The sequence below is a fragment of the Anoplophora glabripennis genome, unplaced genomic scaffold (genome assembly GCF_000390285.2).
Source record: "Anoplophora glabripennis isolate ALB-LARVAE unplaced genomic scaffold, Agla_2.0 scaffold1988, whole genome shotgun sequence".
NCBI classification, from domain to species: domain Eukaryota; kingdom Metazoa; phylum Arthropoda; class Insecta; order Coleoptera; family Cerambycidae; genus Anoplophora; species Anoplophora glabripennis.
This window is the reverse complement of record NW_019418061.1, coordinates 1-22,887: the sequence shown is the minus strand read 5'-3', so window position 1 is coordinate 22,887 and position 22,887 is coordinate 1. Positions and strand designations below refer to the sequence as shown.

At 31.0% G+C, this 22,887-nt stretch overlaps 2 protein-coding genes across 3 annotated transcripts; one reads left to right on the top strand and one right to left on the bottom strand.

Moving 5' to 3' along the window:
• The first annotated feature begins 2,575 nt into the window (after positions 1 to 2,575).
• On the top strand, positions 2,576 to 15,625 carry LOC108916824 (AMME syndrome candidate gene 1 protein). Its single transcript, XM_018723129.2, has 3 exons — positions 2,576 to 3,236; positions 3,415 to 3,731; positions 10,785 to 15,625. Exons 1-3 carry the CDS (start codon positions 3,022 to 3,024, stop codon positions 10,949 to 10,951), a joined length of 699 nt encoding a protein of 232 aa, XP_018578645.1. The 5' UTR covers positions 2,576 to 3,021; the 3' UTR covers positions 10,952 to 15,625.
• Positions 15,626 to 19,236: 3,611 nt separating this feature from the next.
• On the bottom strand, positions 19,237 to 22,849 carry LOC108916823. 2 transcript variants are annotated; one of them, XM_018723128.1, is made up of 5 exons: positions 22,675 to 22,849; positions 22,439 to 22,605; positions 21,956 to 22,127; positions 19,890 to 20,021; positions 19,237 to 19,650 (listed from the first exon to the last, which is right to left on the bottom strand). In XM_018723128.1, exons 2-5 carry the CDS (start codon positions 22,555 to 22,557, stop codon positions 19,417 to 19,419), a joined length of 657 nt encoding a protein of 218 aa, XP_018578644.1. In that variant the 5' UTR covers positions 22,558 to 22,605; positions 22,675 to 22,849; the 3' UTR covers positions 19,237 to 19,416. The 2 variants fall into 2 exon arrangements, with proteins under 2 accessions (XP_018578644.1, XP_018578643.1); XM_018723127.1 differs by having other exon boundaries at positions 19,238 to 19,650; positions 22,439 to 22,849.
• Positions 22,850 to 22,887: the final 38 nt, after the last annotated feature.

The window sequence follows — 22,887 nt, the reverse complement described above, 5'->3', positions numbered from 1 at the left end:
CCGGTGTAGGCGCTTTGTGGGACCTCCTTTTGTCCTGGCTGGGCCCCGCCGGCTAGGGCCCTTTCTTCTGGCGCTCTTCTTGCTTCACCGGCTCGAAGAAAACTAATTAACGAATTTTGATCCAGCGCTTCTCATTTTGTAGGTATTTTTAATACCTATAAAAAAGTATTAAACTTTTTTTTCAGTAGCATCAACGACTCAAAAATTGAACACAAAAAACCGGTTTTTCGAGTTTTCTTTGATTACTTAACAATGTTCCACCACCGGCAACTGGTCTCAATCTATTGTCCCAATACCTAATATCCTGACATCCTTCCGAAAATGTTTGATTAATAATACCTATCCAGTGGCGGCTCGTGACGGAGGACTCTGGAACTCCGCCCCCCCCCCCAGATATTTTCAAACTATAAACTTAAAATAATGTATTTATTTAAATCAATAAGAAATCTAAATAGCATGCATTCAATATCTCTTGGATGTTAGGTTGGTTGCATAAAGTGCATGTACTCCGTGAACGTAGCTCAGATTAATGCCATCTGCCATCTATGATCGTATCAAAGAGTTATGTTTGACCGCGCGCGCAATCCCTACTCCATTGCGGACTGTGAAATCTTGAGTCCATCGTGCAAGCATATTTTTACATATGATTGGATAAATAGGCACGTGGAGGGGATAGGCGACGATAGTCTCACGCACTTTGTTTTGGTTGGACTCCATGAGGCAGTAACCCGTATCACTGAATTGTGGTTATACGTGTTTTGTTTTTGCTTTGGCGCTTTTTAAGACATTATATTTTATAAGTTTAAGTTCAAAATGAGGGTTTGTGAAATAAAAAAACTTGTTATTAGTAATTTAAGTTTAGAAGAAAAAGTCGAATTGAAAAATAACGAACGTCCAACGCCAGTGTTGAATTTAGTTCAGGTGCAGAAAGAGTGCAAAAGTAGGCCGGCTTTTATTCGCAAATTTGATAAAAACATTTATGTTGTGTGGTTGTGACGAAACAAATAGATTTTTTTGTTATGTATGTTTATTGTTTGGAGGAGGCGAAGAAAACTGGACGAAATCTGCAGTTTCTGACTTGAAACATTTACCAGACAAGATTAAGATGAAAATTCTCCTAAACACAAAAATAAGTTGGTGAGTTTTTTACTTTTAGGAAGAGTAAATATTGCTTCTTGTTTAAGTAGTGCTTATGCGGAACAAATAAATAGTCATAACGAAACAGTTAAGAAAAATCGATTGCTTCTTTAAAAAATTATAGATATCTTAAAATTATGTGGCACATGTAACCTTCCTCTTCGTGGACATAATGAAAAAAGTGACTCGGTAAACAAAGGGGTATTTTTAGAACTGATGTACTATAGTGCAGAAATTGATCCCGTTTTAGATAAACATCTTAGTGATGCCCATGTTTTTAACGGAACTTCAAAAACTATACAGAATGAACTATTACAGTAATCTACATAGTTATATCCTAACTGGGTTGGTTGATCGATTATCCACTTCAGCCCCCACACGTTGGAATTTTACTTCTCCCATTGTATCTAAGTACCTACTGTATACACAGACAGTACTTATTCATTTTGGGATACTTGCAAAACACAATGACCTTCAAATTCCTTAAAAATTTTCCCCCCGCACCCCCGCAACTCTTATCATGTACGTCCTCTTTTCAAAATGCGCCCTCCCTGTATTCCAACACACGGGCCGCCACTGCCTATACCCCCTTTTAATTAGTTCTCGAAAAAAGTCCGATTGGACTATATAGATATTAAGAATTCTTGAATGAGATAATTTAAATTTTGTACACCGATGCTGGTACTTAAAAATGTTTTTATCTTTATAATCACTTATTTATCAATGTATCTATAAACGTAAATCAAAAGCTAATTTGACGCCGAAGTTTGAAATTAAAACGATGATTGTGCATGTTTTGTTTCTGTTATGTGCTGCCATCTCCTGAATATTTTTAGAGTCGTCAAAGAAATTTATTATTTGCTCATTTGAAAAAAATATATTTAAATATATTAAGAATATTAACAATAAATAAAAAGCACGAATAATTTAATTTAGAATATTTACCTCTAGAAATTTAATCATATTTAAAATATTTATTCAAAATCAATAGGTACCAATGTTACTAGAAATCTGTTTTGACGACTAAGGCTAGGTATTCAAAAGTGATAAGGTTATTTATAGCTGTAAACTTCTACTCGAGGTAGCGTCAAAATTAAGGGTCGTATTAATTTATGTATGTAATTGTGCTCAATAACTGAAATGGTCAATAATTTTTTAAACTGTTGCAATAATATGTGAGATATTAGTTTAAAGATTGATATATTTTATTTCGTTTCATTTATCTACATTCACTTCTCTTATATTTCACTTAATTAAAACCTTGCTCCTATAGTAGTTAGGAAAAGGAAATTGAATAAATATTTGTAAAATACTCAGTAGGTAACATACTTAGAGCATATACTATTGCTGTAGTATATGCTCTAAGGTAACATATCGAACCACATTATTGTTAGGATTAGGTAATAATAATTATAATTTACCTACTTAATTTATTGACAATGAAAAAGATGGTAGGCAGGTAATACATTAGGATTTTTATAATACATTTGGGTACTACAGAATAATTAATTTTCAATTACTGATGAATTTTACATTTTTTTCATAAATGAAAGCAAAATATCCAAGATCTAAAAACATATATAAATCGATAAAGCGTTTGATACCATTACGTATCTTTAAAAAATAATACTAATTTTATTATATTATAAAATATTTCCATATAACCTCAAAGACAAGGATACTAGAAATACAGCACTAATCAAATAAGTTCATGAATAAAAACACCCAACACTCAATACCAATAGATCTTGTGACGTCATTTAATGCGGTAGGCATAATGATAAGTGTAACAAAAATAGAAGTATACATGTCTCTCCTTGTTCTTGTCCTGCAGCCATCTGTGCTGGCTGGCTCAGTCAGCTGTTTGATTCTGTTCGAAGTACGATGGCTGCTGGGTGTTGTGGTACAAAGAAACAAAAACTTAACAATTCATCCAGTATCCCTTCTTGCAATGGTACTTCGGTAGTTTCAAACGGAGTAAGCAACGGAATGGGAATGGTCGCGTTACCTGAAATGTGTTTCTTTTGTTTTGACGTGCTTTATTGCCATTTGTATAACCTAGCCCCCCCTAAAACACCTTCATTCAGTAACGATGCATAGTAAGTACATGAACATTTTCCATGTAAGTAACTACTTGTCACTATTATATTTAAATTTAGATTACAAAAAGTTAGGTCTGTCAAACGTAGGTCGTTCAACTATTTAGTTCACTTTCCTTTGTTTGGCATTACCAACATAACAGTAAACAAAATTAAAATATACTTTGTTTTTTCACAGTCCACTATTTGTAACATGGAAAATCGGAAAAGACAAACGTCTTCGAGGGTGCATTGGTACTTTTAACGCTATGAATTTACAAACCGGATTAAGAGAGTACGCTATAACCAGTGCTTTTAAAGATTCCAGATTTAGCCCCATAACACGGGATGAATTCCCTAAATTAAGTGTGTCTGTGTCAATCTTGAGACATTTTGAGGATGGTGACGATTACTTAGATTGGGAAGTAGGTGTTCATGGTATTCGGATTGAATTCATTAATGAAAAGGGAAATAAACGAACTGCTACTTACTTACCAGAAGTTGCTTCCGAACAAGGTGATTTTTATAAAATATTTTCATTATAACATAAAGTTAAATTAACTGTGCTAATGAGATTTAAAGAAAGTTAGGTAAACCTTATATTTGGAAATAGCAAACTACCTGCAAGGTGAGTACGAACAAATTCAATTAAACATGCTTAACTAAATTTATTTTCGTTTTTAAAGAAATACATAAATATCAATGGATGAATCAATGAAGATTCAAAATTGAGTAAATTTGAATTATTTACTATAATTAATAAAACTGAAAGAATACAGCCAATTATGCGTGATATAATGGTTTATTTTGACGATTTATGAATCATCCCCAGTAAATACGGCCCAACATGCAAATTTGGTTATGGTTACTGCAAACTACTTTATTAAACAAATTTTATAATTAAAAACATTATTAAAACTTGCTACTTAAATATATTTAATAACCTTGTAGAAGGATTTATTCCAATTAAATCCAATCTGTATCAGTAAACCTACAGATATCATCATTTTAATTACGTTAAATGAAAATGAGAAAAGTTAATGAAGGATATGACAAAAAATATAGCGAAACTTTATTATCATGTTATCTTGTAATAAACTATTTTTAAGTATGTTAAAAGTAATGAAGTATTTCTTGTCTGCTGCATATATGCTTTAGTACACAAGTATCATATTTGGTTATAGAATCAACTTAAATTAGGTATAAAATGTCTCAAATTTGTTATTACTTTTGTTCATGAAATATGCAAAAAGTGTTTTTAAATTTACTTAGCAACAATAATAATTTAAATTTTAAATAACAACTCATTATGTTCAAGGACAGCCTTGGTACAACCAAAACTATAAAAAATAAGGACACAAAACAATTAGCTAATGTTCATTATTATTATCTATTTTTTTATGAAAGTGAATTCGTATCTACATTACTCCTACAATAAAAATATTTAGTGTAATACTTTAATATTTAATTGGATTAAGATTTTATATGAATTGGATCAAATTCAAATAAACTGACTTTTAAATAAGTTGCGTTTTTTATTTTCTTTTTTTTTTGTACTATTAAATGCCTACTTAAATATTAAAATGCCAAAGGATTCAGTACTGTTCTAAACATTTTGACTAAAATATTTGGTAAGTAGATTATGACGGACACTTATTAATATCTCCAATTAATTTTTTGCATCCTATGTATTAATCATAATCATACTTCATACATTTTATACTATGTAACATCTAAAAGGAGTTTATATGTTTATATACACTTACTAATAAAAAAAAATGTAAATTTATTATCTCTGAAATTAACGCAGCATATGCCTTGTTTCCATCAATGTTGCTATCATTCAAAATCGTTTAATAAATAGGGTTCAAAATTCAGTCTTTGCTTACGTAAGTAAACAAAGATCTCTTATAAAAACCTTGACGTTATAAAATATATATATATATAGATATGTCTTGTTTACCAAAACTTTTCAAATATTCATGAATTAAATAGGTTAACGGTATTCTTTTGCAAAATTATTAAACAACAAAATATGGTGAAAATGCAGTTAAATATTGTAGGCAGACATTTTGTGTGCAAAGTTATAAGAATGTATCGATTGATTTTAAGCCTAGTCCAAATCTAGATACTTTTGCTTGTAAATATACAAATAATGTATGCATATATTGCAAACAATTACTTACAAACAACTAGTGTGGACAGGTTTGTTCACAATATCGGAAAATTCGGAGAATTGCAATTGTAAATTTTGTAATTTACGTATAGCGATCTTTTCGATTGAAGTTTTGCGCCATTTTGGAACCGGGACCCTGACCGTATTACGATTTGGCCGGTTAAACCAATGTCGTGTTGAAATATACTCTCAAATTTGTTTTTGTAGTATCAAACTAAATATGTACATACATATATTTATTTGTGCATATATAGCATACTTCATTGTAATATATGTATAATTAAAAAAACTTACACTGGAACAACTTTTTTGATAGGAAAAAAAACAAAACAAGTTATTTTGTACTACTTTGTAGTTACATTACAAATATGTACATATTAATCCTTACTAAACGGGCTATTAAATATCACATTTAGCACAGGACTGTTTTGTAAATATAGAAATAAGCTCTAAAAGTAATCCTGGATTTTCTTTTGTATCATTGTGTGCAGTCTGTTAAAGTAGAGGCTGGTTAAAAGGTGGACTGTTTAGGAGGATATGGTGTGCAAGTCACAAATAGCTGGGTTTTGTTATACAAGTTCATAGCAATGACCAGTAAAATTCAAAATTGGAGAATAAACCGATTGAAATCGATATATGTTCAATATAAAATAATTTATTGTATGAAATGTACAAACTTTAAGACCCTATAGGAAATTTTATGTTGAACAAAAGAGTTACTATAATATGGGATAGCAAAAGCTTCCTTTCTAATATGAACAAATACAAAAAACATCTAAAAAGCACATTTTTAGCCTATTTTTCAAGATTGTGCCGTCGGGAAAAATCTAAATCGGGGCCTATTTGGTTTTGTGTGTTATTAGGGTGCATATCGATTCTCCCAAGGAAAGCTGTCGTATCTCAAATTTGGTTATACCGAGATAATTGCATTTGAATAGTTGAGAAAATAATAATGTTCATTATTTTTTTTATTACAAGAGCTAAATCGTTCTTCTTTAACAAAGTAATTATTGTTCAGGTCATAATTAATTATTGATGATCTAAATAAAATAGTTTAGGATAAGAAAAAAATGGATTTTAAATGAGTTGCTACAGTTTTCGTCCACAAAATTTTTATTGAGAAAACTTGCTACATTAATAAGGTACAGAAAAATGAAAAGATAGAAAAATAATTGTTAATAATCAATAATGACAATAATGACAGGAAAATTTATTACGATTCAGAGTCAGAGTCATCTTCTTGGTCAATATTACTTTCTTCCTGGTGGTCAGTCTTATTAGCAGGACGAAGGGAGTTGTAAAATCCATTATACATCGGTGGTATCAAATTAGCCTTACACAGACCCAAAAGGCCGCTTAATTTTTCAATCAATTGGCAGCAAACCTTGATACAATCTTGAAAATTGATATTCTCCAAAATTATACCTACACAAAAAATACTTTATTGGGAGACTGGATCGCAATGGATTTCTCTGATTTTGATGATTTTTACAGCTTCTCCAGTAATATCTTTTTACCAATTTTGTTTCTTTACCATTGGTTTAAAAGTTACAAAATTTTCTTGAGACATTTATTTTACTTTGTACTGTGGCCAATTTCAAGAAAACGGTGTGTTATTTCCAAATCCAGTCATTGATGGATAAGCAAACATCGCAAAAACAAAACGATTACGGTCAGAATAAAGAATAACCTTTCGTATGCCATTTTCTTTAACACTTTTTAAAAAGATCCATAAATAACTTCCAATTTCATCCGGTCCTCTCTTCGATATTTGCTCATGCCATACATAGCAATAGCCTTGATTGCTGCCTAAATCAGAAATTGTAAAGTTGTATGTTGCGATTTTACTTTTATAATAAAAATCAAAGCATGCTGTTATTAGAGATTTATCAATTTTTCGGCAATTCTTTATCAATGTCTTTCAGATTTCGAACAGCGATTTTGTTTAAATTATGATTATTATAATCATCTTCCATTTTTTCTGTTCTCTTCTCGGGATCTGTATTCTTATAGGCACTACACACGGAACACTGATCTTTTTTTGGCTTAAAGAAAGCTATATTAAATTTCGAATTAAGAGTATCCCTGTATTGTCTGAGTGTAGCTGTGCATCCCATTTTTTGTTGTTTTGCATATTCTAAATAGGTACCTACATTCTGTGCATTCGTGAAATACTCAAACCTTCTTCCAAGTACATTCGTTATTCGTTTTGAGTTTTTAATGAGAAGGCATAAGTGGAAAAAGTTTTGTGTGTTCTATTTTCCATAATGTTTTTTATTAGAGCATCCGGGTTCATATGGAGTCTAGTATTGTGTTTTCCTCTTCTGTCCCGTTCTACAGTACCACCTTCACCAATTTTTTGCAAAGCGGCGCTTACAACTGTTTCAGAAATTGCAAGCGTATTTAAGAACATCGTTTCACAAATTTGTTTCTCATTATTGTCAATGACAAACTGATAATGATTGCGAGAAAAATTCCTTCTGGAATATTTATTATGTACAGACCTAACCTGCTCTTTTTCTCGTGTCATGCACCTTACAAGAAAATCCCACTGCCGAGTATGATCTCCAAGGTTCCAAAATTCGTCAAAAATGACTTTTCTAGCTTCTTCATTTATTTTTTTTTTGTTGCATTTAATCCTATCGACCCGGGATACAGGATACAGGAAATCAATAATAGTTTGGACATAGTCTGAGGGCTTTAAAAAATTTTAAAGCTCGGTTATTATTTATATTCTCATTTTTTCTTCCGAGCACATAGCTTATACGGCTATAGGGTAAAGGGTTATTATAAGGTTAAAAGACTTACAGTTTGGGAGTTATTAATTTTACTCGTTTTTCCTCCAGGCCCACGGTTTATAGATAAAGGAGTTATTAGTTTAAAGGGCTGTTTGAAGGTTTGAAATATATATTTATTTCTTTCTTTCTTTTGTACACTGTTTATAGGGGTATAGGGCAAAATAATAAAACTTGTGTTATTTTTTTGACTTGGGAAAATCCCATTTCTACAAAAGATTCAATTTTCATTTTTATGTTCTTTACAAAAAACTTTCTTATACTTTTGGAGCCTCGTTAGTCGTTTGGGGGCCTATCTGCCAAAATAAGTCGGGTTTTGCCGACTGCCCGACCTGGCCAGACCGGGCCTGGGTGGTCTGCATGTTCATAAATACATAATTTGAATTTTTTTGCACATCCACTTCCATCTCTAAGAACAATGATTCTCCATTAAAGTTAGAACAAAAACTGAGGAATAATAACATTTTTAGCTGATCAGGTTAACATTGTATCTCATACGATGCAAAATTTAGTTATATGACTTACTTGTAGTTATTTTTCGAAAAAATGTTACATCTAGTCACAGTATGTTACAATAAATTTTTAATACCTATTTCTATTTAGTATTGAGTCATCATAGTCTTCAAGATGTATTAGAATTATTATAATTCCTTTTTGTAATTATTCATTATTAATTCTATGAACATAAACTAGCGAATATTTAAGTAGGTGTGAATATTGATATCCGTTTCATAATGGCGTATTTTATTTCCACTATGGATCACAAGTTAATAACGGAGAAAATGTGAATCAAAAAATAAGTAATTGAGAAAATAAGAGACTACAGTACCTATGATTCGTATCCAAGTAGATGTTTTAGCTGCTGCACTCTAGTGTTTAAAATTTCAGAAAAAAAACTTCTTACAACATTCCATATTCGGATGAGAGAAAATCCATTTTGAAAATTATGGCCCACTTTTAATGGTGCGTTAATTTTGATGTGAAGTTTATATTTGAATATTAGCCAAGGAATACAAACTTCATCCATAATATCTACATTATAGGTACATTCAATATATACCCATAAACATAACATTTTTATCCATACAAAATATGTTAAACAATCTGAATATTGAATATTCATATACAAATACAGGATCAATTAAATTATTATTATTGGAATTTCTGTATCAAATATTTACCTAATATATTTTTAAATAATGTCAATAGCCAAAATCAATTTGCACATTTTTAAACTGATGTCAAAATTGTCTAAAATGTTCGAAATTTATTTTGATTTAAAGTTATTTACGATTAATCTATTATTTCTTCTCCATAAAATAAAAAGCTTACTAGTCTTAAATATTATTTTAATATTCCAAGCACATTGTTAATACATTACAAGTTCATTTTGAAAAAATATACCTACCTACCTTCTGTGCTGTCTTGTACAATATTATTTGACATCAAAAGCAAGCACAGTGTCAGTCTAATGAATTAATAAATATATTTATTTACAGAGACGGGCACTTTTCGAAAAAGTGCGTTACAGACATGTCCGTTGGACATGTCGATGAAATGTCCGGACATGTTGGGAAAAGTACTTTTGACCTTGAATCTAATAAGGCACCTATGAGTGACATCACGTTTTCACAGGTCACTGCTTGAGGCAATTTATTCTAATTAATATGCGTCTTATTAAATATTATTTATCGTTTATTATATTTTTGATTAATTCTTCATTGGAATGTCTCATTTTTGTCTAATATAAAACATAAAACTATGTGAAATTGTTTTTCCATCCTACTGGAATCTTTAAAAATTGTTTTTGAGCAGAAGTTACATTTATAATGATTTTTACTCAATTTTGGCGTCGTACTTAATTTATAAACTATTTGTGTATTAAATATTAAATTAAGAATCAATTGATTACTAATCGTTAACTTTGCCAAAAATAATTGACATATAATTGACATATTAATTATATATAATAATATTGACATTAATTTGACATTTTGACATTAATTGACATATTAATTATATATAATAATTGACATATAAAAGAGGTTATATTTGTTATATTTTTAAAATGTCAGTTTCAGTTATACAATTACCAACAAAATTACGAGAAAATGCCTAAATATCTTTTAATTTTACATGTTTCAACATAAAAAATTTTTTGCGGGAATTATGAAATGCAACAAATAATTCCGCGCCTGCGCATACAACTTTTCAATCTTGAAAAGTGTCCTCAGGACATGTCCACTTTTCACGACATGTTCAGCTGACATGTCCGTTGCACATCTCTATTTATTTAGATTATAGTTTCATATTAATTTTATTGTCTGTTTTATTTTATTTCTCTTGGTTTCATTGATTTTGACAATTACTTTTCCAAGATTTGCATAATATACCATTACCTACCGTGTAATTTATATTTTCATTCTTTCGTTACTACCTCAAGTCTATTGAAATTTGAATTTGTTGATATTATTGTGATTATAATTTGTAAAAATATCATTATAACTAAATTTGAAAGATTTAAATTACTTTTTTATTTGTTTTATTTCCATAAGCAGAGTTGCTTTCGTGAACTAACCCAGTCTTTTTTTATCTTAGGTTGGGATCAGCTGCAAACAATAGACTCACTCCTTAGAAAAGGAGGTTACAAGTCAGTGATATCAAGCGAAGTGCGACGTACAATAAAATTAACTCGATATCAAAGTGAAAAAATTACAGTGACTTATCAAGATTACATGAACCATTGGAACAATCAGCGATGCTAGCAGATAATGTGGGGGCGCTCCCCTATGGTGCCCCCACAATCAGTGCCCCCATATTCTCACACAGTGCCCCCTTGTCATCCTGCTACTTTTGTGATGGTACAACCGCCTCTTCCAATTCCAACGTATGGACCTACAATGGCTACTGTGCAGCCCCCATATATGCTACAACCTTTACCTGCCCCTGTACCAATGTGGTGGGAAAATTACCCCGGGCCATCTTACCAACAGGAATTTCCTATGTTATCTCCACCCGAATCTCAAATGAATGGTTACCAGACATTTTTCAGAAAGCAAAAGTGACCCATAAGTTGTTTTAAGAGGTTATGCTACTGTACCAAATTATAACAGATTCTATAAAAAGTAACACAAGTAATATGTCACAAGGAAATGTAAGTCAGAAAAAGTATGGTTTAAGAAGGTGTTGATTGCAGGTAATTTCAAATTCTACAAAAATATTGTTTCCAAAGAACTAAATTTTATTAGAATTAAGAAGCAAACAAAAACACTTTTCAAGTTCTGTGCGACTTAAATTAGGTAATTATGTTTTAAATATATTTGTTGAGATAAATATTGATTAAGTTGCACATAACAATACGAATTACACTTACACATATTGCCTATTCGTATAACTTAAGAATGTAGACAGTTCATTTGGAAAGTACAGTTTCTGAATCTTTCCTTTGCCATTTTAACACTATGTTGCTGATTACAAAAATAGTATATGAAAGATTTTTTTTGTGAAATACGAAAAGGTATTCAGACCATTTCAAAATTGTTGGTAGATTAGGGTTTGTTGATGTTTGTCACTATGTGCCTGACCATCGCACAAGAACAGAGCTTATCGTATGTAAAAATAATGCTACTTGAGACTATCACGGTACTATTTGAAACATTAATATTGGGTTAAAATCCATTATATTTAAAGAGGGGCAGCTGAACAATGGATTGGCAAAGTGAGATGTATGCATATTTGTAAAAACTAATGGATCTTGATATTCGACAATAATATTGTGCACCAATAAGTATTGAAGTAGTTTCAGATGTTCCTTTTTATTAATTGCATTTTATGAACAGTTTCACCAAGTAGTAATTTCTTTTTGAATTTATATTCCACCAAGTAATTAAAAAAATATATGTGAGTCATAATATGTTTTCAATAAGTAAAAAATATTTCCATAATCTATGTATATAAAATACATTTGGGTTACTTGTAACCAATAACAAATAGGTGACTAAGTCTTAATTGTACTAAACGTTACTTATTTTTATTTTTCTCAGTCTAATATATGCATTTTTACAGGGTTCACTAATTCAGTAGTATTTTTTTTAAACTTATCTACATGTCAGCGATTTGTTCATACCAAATCATATCCATTTTTTCGGCCTTTCACAGAAACGAGGCCACTGGCAATAACATAATTTTGCACTAAACCATTTCAATTTGCTTATAAAAAAAATTGTAATTACTTGTATAATACATTAAAATGGTAGTCCATGATTCTTTTTGCATATTTTAGAATAGCTTGCTGGTACAAGCTAAGTCTTTGATTTGCTGGATTAAATAATAAAATATCTACAAAAATTTTCTTTTAACAAAAACTGTATACGAGGCATGTTCATAAAGTAAGAGTACTCCATTTTGTAGAAATCAAAACGGCAGTAAGTATATGAATTTATGAAAAATACATCTAGCACTATTTTTCGAGTTAGTTGCAACCTCAATGCACTTTGTGAGTTGAGAGATGAGCTTTTCAATACCTTTGTCAAAAAACTCTCTCATCACCTCTCGGGACCATTGTTTCATGACAATGTGGACCTCATCGTCGGAAGAAAACCTTTTTGTACCTATAAACACCTAAGAGAAAAAATGAAAATCAGAAGGTGCCAGGTCAGGGTTGTGAGCAGGGTGGTTGATTATGTTTGAACCGAATTAATCCAAGAGTTGCTTTGTGGCGTTTGCTTCGTTAACATTCCCCTTCTTTTGTTCTGTACCGCTCTCCTTAGTGTTTTTAGTTTCACAATACTGCGCAGCATTAATTGTTTCCCCTTAGGAAATCCCAAAACAGTTGCCATAATTTTTCGGGCCGAAACGGTTTTGAATTGTTTTTTTGCTGATGGTCAAGACAGATGTCGCCACTACATTGATTGTCTTTTTGTCTCGGGGGTGTACTGGTCCACCCACGTTCCTTCGCCATTCACAGTGCTGCTAAGGAAATGTTTATCTTCCAAATTCCCGTGAAGATACGATTCTGTTGATTTTGTGTTGATCCGTGAGTTATTTTGGTACCCACCTCACACAAAATTTTCCAAAACCAAGTATTTCAGTAATGATTGCATGCAGAAGAGGCCTTCATCATACCATCCCCATAAACAGTTCTGATTTCATTAAAAATCTGGAACGGTGCCTTTCCCTTTGCAAGAAGAAACCCGATTATGCTGCTCACCTCGCAGCTGGCGGGATTCGGAATAGCAGCACTCATTTCGACACACCACTACAACAGCTCTCAACTGACTGAGAAAAATAAGTGTGCATTCTGCTCCCAACACCTTGAATACAGTACTTTTACTTTATGGATATGCCTCTTATATAATTGTTACATTTTGTCATCAGAACTGTTTTAGGAAGACATTTAAAAATAATTGGAAATAGAAACGTATTTAATTAAATTTCGAATCAATGTTTAAAATATGCAAAAACCGTGGAAATCAAATATTGTGCGTTGTGCGTCATTTTTTATATATTTAGGGTTGGTTTTTCCAAGTGTCAAATTTTATTTCTGTCACCTTCTTATGCATATAATTTTTATGTACCAGAAGGCGGAAAAACTGACCCTTACGGAACCTACAATATTTTTAATAAGTGGTGCATTTCTAATGGTATGAATCGCAATTATATAAATCTATGTCAAGTTAGTCGTCCGACAAGTTAACTATGGGGTGTCACTGTAATTTTTAGATTTGTATTTTTTTTAAGCGTTGTAAAGTACAGAGTATATTAAATGACATATTTTTTCTACAATGTCTCCATACTCTCCATTAATGATAAAATGTAAACATTTTTTTCGCTTTATAAATAACACTAGCATATTTTTGTTGAGTTATTGTTTTTATTCTCATTAATTATAAAAAAAATAAAAAAATATTTGAAGATTCTAATTTAGCAATTAAATATTAAGTAATTTGGTAATAGCTTAAAAATGAAACAACACCATCTTTAGATGCGATGGGATTTTTTAACTTAAAGATCACTGCCATTTTTGTCATCATGAAACATCAACAATCATTAATAGTGATGCTCAATTAGCTAAATTTCTGCTAGGAACATCATTGTATTGTGATCTCGTTGCTAATACATCTGAACTGATTTTTTTATTATTTAAATCAAGACAGTGTCTGATATCATAATCAAAATATTCCATGTTCACTTTGGTCACTTCACGTCTTTCCCCCGCACATTTTCATTACAGTTAAATTTTTTTATAAAAATTTAGATGTATATAGCAACTCCACCAATAAAATCTATTTATACATGTGCTGTAAGGTGGAATGCCATTTCAAAGGTGCCATTTTTTTCTAGCATTTTGTATATAAAATACAAAACTTGAAAAAATGCGTTGAAAAGGATGCATTACCTCTCACTAAATTTCTAAAAGTAAAAACTACGTCCATAAGAAAATCCTAGTGTGAAATTTGAAGGAAACAATTCTGGAGTCTCAAGAAAAATTATATATACAAAGTCAGATCTGATCTCCAATATTCACAGTATAATTTCATATATTTTAAATAATATAGGCATTTAAGAAAGTAATATCTAAAACCTATTAAAGCAGCCTCTTACACATTCGTCCCGGAAGATTATGCTCGTTGAGTGACACTGTTACAAAACTAATGTATATGCACCTCAATTTGGCAACAGTTTTGCTCAGAACTGTTTTACTTGACAAGCAAAAATGTCCATGGAGTATATGTAAACAAATATTTAATATTTTACACATTTACTAACATTTTTAATTTTTTAAATAATCAGTTGTTTTTATAAGGCTTTTATTAACATTTAAAGACAAGTTGCTACACTGCCCAAATAATTACAGGTACCATGGTTCTAGTTTTTTTAACGTGTAAACATTTTCCATCTGACTTCCTGTATTTTAATTGCAATAATGGCAATATCTTGCCCGGTATATTTGTGAGTTGATTTATGTATTCGATCCTGTTTGGCATTCCATTTTACCAGAAGAGGTGTCTGACTCAGGACTATTAGAGCTATTTCAATTTTAGGTATCACAATTCTGCTACTAGAGTTTATTCAGCAACAAACTTTTAAAACGTCATAGTACACATTTAAAATTAAGAGTGAAGCTTGTATTGTTAGTTTTTCAAATATTTATAATTGTTAGGATTATGTTAATAACAAATTTGATTTAGATTTAAAATGTTAATGTGTACTACGATTATCAAAAATAGTAATCTTAAGATTTATTTTAATTAACACATTTCATACCATCAACGTAATTGTGCCTAAATCTGGATAATATAGGTATTAATCCAGTAAGCCATTAAAATTGAGACACAACATTCTGATTTTTCTCTGAATTTAGCCATTACGATTAGTCTTTAATATTGAGTGTATTGTAGTGGGGTTTAAAGGTTTAATAAAAAATTACTTTTTATAAATCAGAACTTCTTTTGTTTTTCCTAATTAAGCCAAAGAACAGTCATATCTGCAAGTGCATTTAAAATTTTAAATTATTTTATAGCTTTGTACAGGGGTTGCACAGTGTTAAAAAATCCTTAAAACCCGTTCGAAACCTAAAAATTTCACATTTTTCTATAACGCTAAAATTTACAGGCTAATACTGAACTAATTTTTCAGAAAATATTGGGTCAATTTAAGCTTCCATATAGAAGTCATAAACAGTTAAATCTGTTAAAAATAACGCAAATTTTTCTATCGTTTTATCTCTCGAAAAAACGCAATACAACATTCAGGCCTTTATACAGGGTGTTTGGTAAGTCGATGCATTTCTTGCAAGAGGTTATAGTACAAGTGATTTGTGATTTATTTCCTCAATATACCATATTCTAAAAACGCTTAGTATCTCATCTACAGGGTGATTAAGTTTTAATAAAAAAAAAATGCAAAATTTATAAATATTGCGGAAACCGCTCAGATTATTTTAATGAAATTTTATAAGCTTTGACAATTAACAATACATGTTTTACGATAATTTTGTTTCACCAGTGGGGTGTGCACAGGCACGTCTTCGATATTTTTAAAATGATACGCCACTGATTTTCCTTAAAATAAAAATTATTTTTCAATTCCTTGTTCAATTTGGAAGATAAAAGGTATCTCGACTGTTTTTCTTATGACACACTGTTTTTGAGTAAAAAATAAATAAAATAGATTTATTGCATGGCGTAATACGGTTTCAATAATTTGAAATATAACAGAAATTATGCACTCAGTTTTTTTTTGTACCAATTTTATTATAAAAAATTATTCCTCGCAGTTAACATCAATCTAAAAAAATGTTATCAATTTTTAGATCACTATCTAAACCGCAATTAGGCTGTGCATTTGTTTTTGTTATTTTTTGACAATATTAATAATAGCTGTCACTTTGAGTGTTTGAGTGTGAAGCAGTTAAGTGCATAATTTCTGATATTTTTCAAATTATTGAAACCGAATTACGCCATGCAATAAATCGATTTTATTTTTTTTACTCGAAAACGGTGCGTCATAAGAAAAACAGTCAGGATACCTTTTCTCTTCCAAATTGAACAAGGAATTCAAAAATATTTTTTTTCTTTGACGATATCTAGACATGCCTGTGCGCACGCCACTGATGAAACTGAAAACAATATTTTTATTGTAAAACATGTATTGTAGTTAACTGTCAAAGACTGTACAATTTCATTAAAATATTCTGAAAGGTTTCCGCAATATTTATAAATTTGCATATTTTTATTAAAACTGTAGATCGGAAACTAAGCGTTTTCGGAATATGGTATATGAAAGAAATAGATCACAAATCACTTGTACTATAACCTCCTGCAAGGAATGCATCGACTTACCAAACACCCTGTATATTTATTTATACTATACAGGGCTTAAAAGTACAGTCTTTTGTCATTCTCTTCATATATCCGAGGTGATTTTTGAATTAAGCCTTAATGTTTTTTAACTGATTATAGCCAGCAAGTAATTTTTGGGCGAATTCTCTAATTTAGGTCGTTATCTCATTTAGTACTATACGGGACCATACTTCCGTATATCTTTCAAATTAATGCCAGGATACCTGGGAACATAATTACACTTAATTTATCTGCAGATATTTGCAGATAAGGCCGTAAATGACCTATTTATACGAGGCGTACAAATGGATTTACTTTAGTTATTCACCCGCTTTTGTGTCAGACAGTATTTTTAGTGTGCTCCAATGACTTTTCCGTTCTGTTTTAGTTTGTTCTGTGTTATTTGTTATTTGCACTGTTTTTCTTTGTATATTATTATCTTTTATTACAATGGCTGATGAACCAGTAACACGCCTCAAATTACATCAAATGATGAAATTTTCACGCAAATCAGTCGAAGTGTTAAAAAACCGTGTGGTCGACTTAAAAGAGCATTTCCATACAAATTTTCATGAAAATGCAACGAAAACACTTACCAAATATACAGGAAACGCATTCTTTGCGCCTTATTTTGCAAGATGGAGAAAAGTTAGATGAAAAAACGAACATTTCTTAAGTAAATTCGAAAATTGGCTGAATGAAGAAATAATTTTCCCAAAAATTTATGTTTGCTGCCTGCAGGATTCTCGTAAAGCATCTGCATCAGAAAAGGGTGGTCGTCCCTCTAATGATTTCGAAGGTTGTTATTAAACGTAAAAAACCAGGAGATTCGTGAACAAACATTAAAATAGAATACATTACATTCCATTTCAACAGTTGTTCCAATTTTATTAATTTCAACCCCCTAAAAGGGGCTGAAATCTAGAATATAATGTAATATTATTACCTCGAGTGGATTCTAGGATATAAAAAAACCTGGAATATCAAATTTCCCTGCAATAGGACGATTACTCTAAGAGCTATAGGTTTAGATCGAGAATTTATAGTTTTTGATCACTGCCGGTTGCCTTTTATAATTCGGGAATGGATGATCTTGCGGTCATCCAACAACCAACGTCCCTATCATAAAGTTCGACTTTTTGTCAGTATACTTACCCAAAATGTTTCAACAGGCGTGTTGTTTACAGTGACTTGAAAAATTCATCTCTGCAAAAAAATTGAACATTTCGTGAACACTTCCGTGCAATTATTTTTTTATAACTTTCTCCGTGGATTATTTCGACAACAGTACATCGATGAACTCAATTCGACTTTTAGCAATGCAGCGCCACCAAAAACCACTGTATATACGTGGTATATGGAATTCAGTCATGTTCATGGTTCTCTCACTGACAAATTTCGTGAAGGTCGTCAAAAATCGGTTCATCGGTCGTTATTCCAGAAAACATTGATGCTGTGTGTGAACTTATATTGCAAGATCGTCATGTGACTTATAGCGAAATTGGGGCATCTTTGGGCATTAGTGGGATCAGTATACCTTCAATGTTGCATTTGTTTGCCTGCCAGAAGTCTTTGAATGAATAAGAGAAACCAACCACCGAAGACGCATTATTCTCCACAGGACAATACGAGCTCTCAGACATGGGCTCAGACAAGAGATTTTTTGAGAAATAAAAAAGTCAAATTGATGTCATCCGCCTTACAGCCCTGATTTGGCACCCAATGACTTTACCCGCATATTAAAAATAAATTATGAAGTCAACATTTTTCGATACCTGAAAAAACGGTTGATGCATTCGAAATACATGTTTTAGAGGTACCTCAATCGGAATAGAAAAAGTGATTCGAAAATTGGTTTGAACGCATGCGAAAGTGTATTGATCTTCATGGAGAATATTTTGAAGAAAAATAAAGCCATATACGACGATTAATTTCTTTTTTTTGTTATCATTCCAGAAATATAAAAGGCTACCAGGGTTGCCTTTTCAAATATTTGCAGATATGTAAAAAAAATATTTTTTTGTGAAATATTTCTTATAGGCCTGACCCTCATTCACACGATACGATAGGACACGACAATTTATTCAACATAGTTAATTTGAACTATGTGCCACTATTTCGTTGGACATTTTTATTGATTTCACGAAATAGCCAAATCCATACTGTGAACAGATGATATAGGTATGCTTTTATATTTGCATTTAAATAGAAATGGGATACAAAACTTTTCAGATTTGTTTAAAATAATCCAATGGTTTGGAGAAATAGGTAATGAAATAATGTTATTTTTATTATTAAAAAAAATGACTAGAAATACATAATTGTTATTAACAAAACTGTAAAATACACAATTGTCTTTTTGTACATGTATACTACAAGATTAAAATCTACATTTTCTCTGTATATTCCAAATTATTTTCTAATTCCATTAATTGTGAATGTACTTTATAAATGGATTTAGCTTCAAAATATGTCACAGCACTTCCAAGTAGAGCTTGTCCAACAAAGATTCCAAACAACACATTTTTTATTGGATTTACAAATTTACGTACCAATTTGAATACTTCTAACGGTTCTTGTAATATAGAAGGTATACTAGAGGTACCATATCTCTGCGCTAACTGAAAGAAATGCAATGAATTTGATACATATAATATATTATCTTAAATACTCAATGGAACATTTGTATTTACTGAACACCAAAATAATTTTAAAATCTAGCTTTCATTAACTATTGAACCTGAAGTAAAATTAATTTCATAGTAACATTTTTAACACGTAACACATTTTTAACAAGTATGCGGTAAAAATAAAAATAGTTCATATAATTTTAAATATCTGATTTATCAAACATACTTACCCCTAAAGACGTTATTGGAGCTAAAGCTAGAGGCAGTGCAAGTCCGAATAGTGACTGAAATGCTGAAGCTTTCATTTCCATACAAATTGGGCAATGATTTTGTTGTAACAGTACTAAATCTTTTAATACCACCTGTAAAAATATTTATAGCTTACAACTTGGAAATATGTTAAGTAATATGAAATTATTTTCTTTTTTTAAATATGGTTTCTAAGAAGGATTACAGATCACATTTTTTAAGCAATAATTTAAACACAATATCAGTGTCCCCAATTTTTCATATACAGTGTCCCAGAAATAAGTTCCAAAATTTTATTTATTCATCAAGAGCCACAAGTTTTGTCCAATAATTTTCTTTCAAAAACCTTATTCCTTAAGATGACTTTTTCTGTTTTCAAGATTAAACTTTTGTTACCCGCCACTGGAGCATAAATTAAAAGCAGTCGAGTTAATAATAAACAAAAAAAAGTACTGAAACTGGAAGCACATTAATTAATAATTAGACCAATATATTTTTTTAAGGTAGTGACTCATTTCATACAACATTCACAGGCAGCTCGACTTTGAAAATTGCTGTGGATACGAGTCATTTTTGGTCTCTGGAATAAGTTCCGATCATAAAAACTGGCCACTTACTATTTTTTTAGCATTTCAGACATGTGTGTAGATCAGTAAAAGTGCAACGATGTCACCCATTTGCAAGGAAGGTAAAGCCCACAAACACATACTGTCATGCCACCCCCTAAACCGGCCAAAAACTGTCCGAAAGAAAGGTTAAAAGCATGCATAACCTATTCCACGGGCCACATTTACTTTATCACCTATTTTCAAGTGAAATAAAGCACACCAACATATTACCTGTTTTTTGAGCCCTGTTACCGTTATAAAAGAACATATCTTTGCTCACACTTCGCATTACCCAAGATCAACCGATGTGGAGGTGGTGAGCTGCTAATCTCTTTTTTGTTCCATCTGCCAGGGTTTTTATGATTGAAACGTTATTCCAGAGGCTCGTATCCACAGCAACTTTCAATTTTCACCGAGACCACTTTTTAATGTAATTAGTGTGAATCAGTGAATTCGATGAGTAATCATGTGGTGAACACATCTGAAGGTAATAATGAATCAAAGAATGGTTAATAGAAGTCTAGTTGGAATCACATAATATTCGTATTTATAAATATAAAGAAAATCTGTAGAAAGATAACGAAAAATTTTACCTATAAATGCCAACAAACAATAGAAGTGAGAAAAATGTATATTCATAATAAACTCATCAAAAATGGTCGACATGTGGTGAATTTGCGATAACTCATCAATTAGATTGGCTGAAAGTAGGCATTGTTATAAACTTACGAAACATATTTCATATCTTTTGAATATGATTTTATATTCTAGAACAATCCCCGTGAATATGCTGAAAATATCACACAATTTTTTTGAAAATATTCTTCAGTACTATATTTTTCAATATATATAAAACATTATCTAAAATAGTAGTGCAGCATGCCATTTGGGTAGTGGGAAATTTGAGAAAATTCAGAAGAGTTTTCCTATTGTGTTTCCAAAAAGAACATTCCTGCACAAGTTATTTCATGACAGAACATTCACGAATATTCTCAAGCACACATTGTGAACGTTTATTTAAATTTAAAAAGTATTAAGGAATACATAATGAATAAATATTTGATCTATTATTTTATTTAATAATAGTATAGTACATTGCGTAACGAGTAAGGAAAAGTTGTTGCACAAGCAAAGCGAGTGCAGAAAGCGCCCAAGTGGCGCTATGGCAACTTTTCCAAACGAGTTGCACATACTATTTTCTATCACAAGTGCGAGTCATTATGGGACCTATAGCGGTATGGGGTTATATGAATGGAAAGTGCCAGATAGTACAACGGCGTGATGTTATTTTCATAGCGCAACGCTGGAGCGTGATAGAAAAAAATTATATACCCCCTTGCAAAATTGACCGATTTTGAAATGTAACAATTTATTGTCAAATTGCTGATTAAAATTCAATTTTTTTTAAAGTACATTTTTAAATTACAAAACTACTATACCTCATGATGTAAAAAGAAACACATAGTAGCAGGTGCTGCACAAATTGGTAAATAAGAAGATATTCTTCCATAACTAAATAGCTTTAGTTTTCTTCTAAAATGATTATTTATATATCCCCCGACTAACATGGTTGAAACACCTAAGAACACTGATCCATATTTATAAGCAAAACTAAAAAAAATAATATTGTTTCAGTAGTTTCATAAATATACATCTGCACCTCCGAGCTAAACTGTATTAACTCCACTTTTTTGCAAAAACATTATGAACTCCATATATGTTCAAGAAAAATAAACATCGGTTTTGATCAAACCTGTTTCAATAAAACTAGTATGTATACACTCAACTAATCTCGTTTAACCATCTGACAAAAGACAATAAAAGCGCTATGTACAATTAATTGAGATTAAATTTTATAAACAGCTCTCCTGTCTAAATGGGAGTTAATAGAGTTTAGCTCTGAGGTACTGACATGTACTCACATATCTGATTCAGACTTCCAATTATTTAAAATTGCATAGTGATACTTCAAAGCTTGTTCTTTCGACAATACTACTGCGTCTTGAGGTATTTCACCAACTTTTTTCTTTTCTAGTGCCATAATATTGCTATATACCAACTAACTTTTATAGTTATATAGTTTATTCGACTATACCCACATAGAATATTTTGTATATTATTACATATTTCACACACCACATTTTACCCTTCACATTACCTTACTTATTTATTTACTCGGTAGTCCCATATAAATAATTAGAATCTCACAGTAATAAACTATTTTACTATAACAGAATTCAATTGATTTCTAATAAAACGGGTAACTTTGAATAAAATACAAAATTATTACAAAATAAATGGTATTATTTTAAAGGTTATGGCTTCGTCTTCTACTTCTCTTTCAGTAGAATAGTACATACAGTTTAGTCAG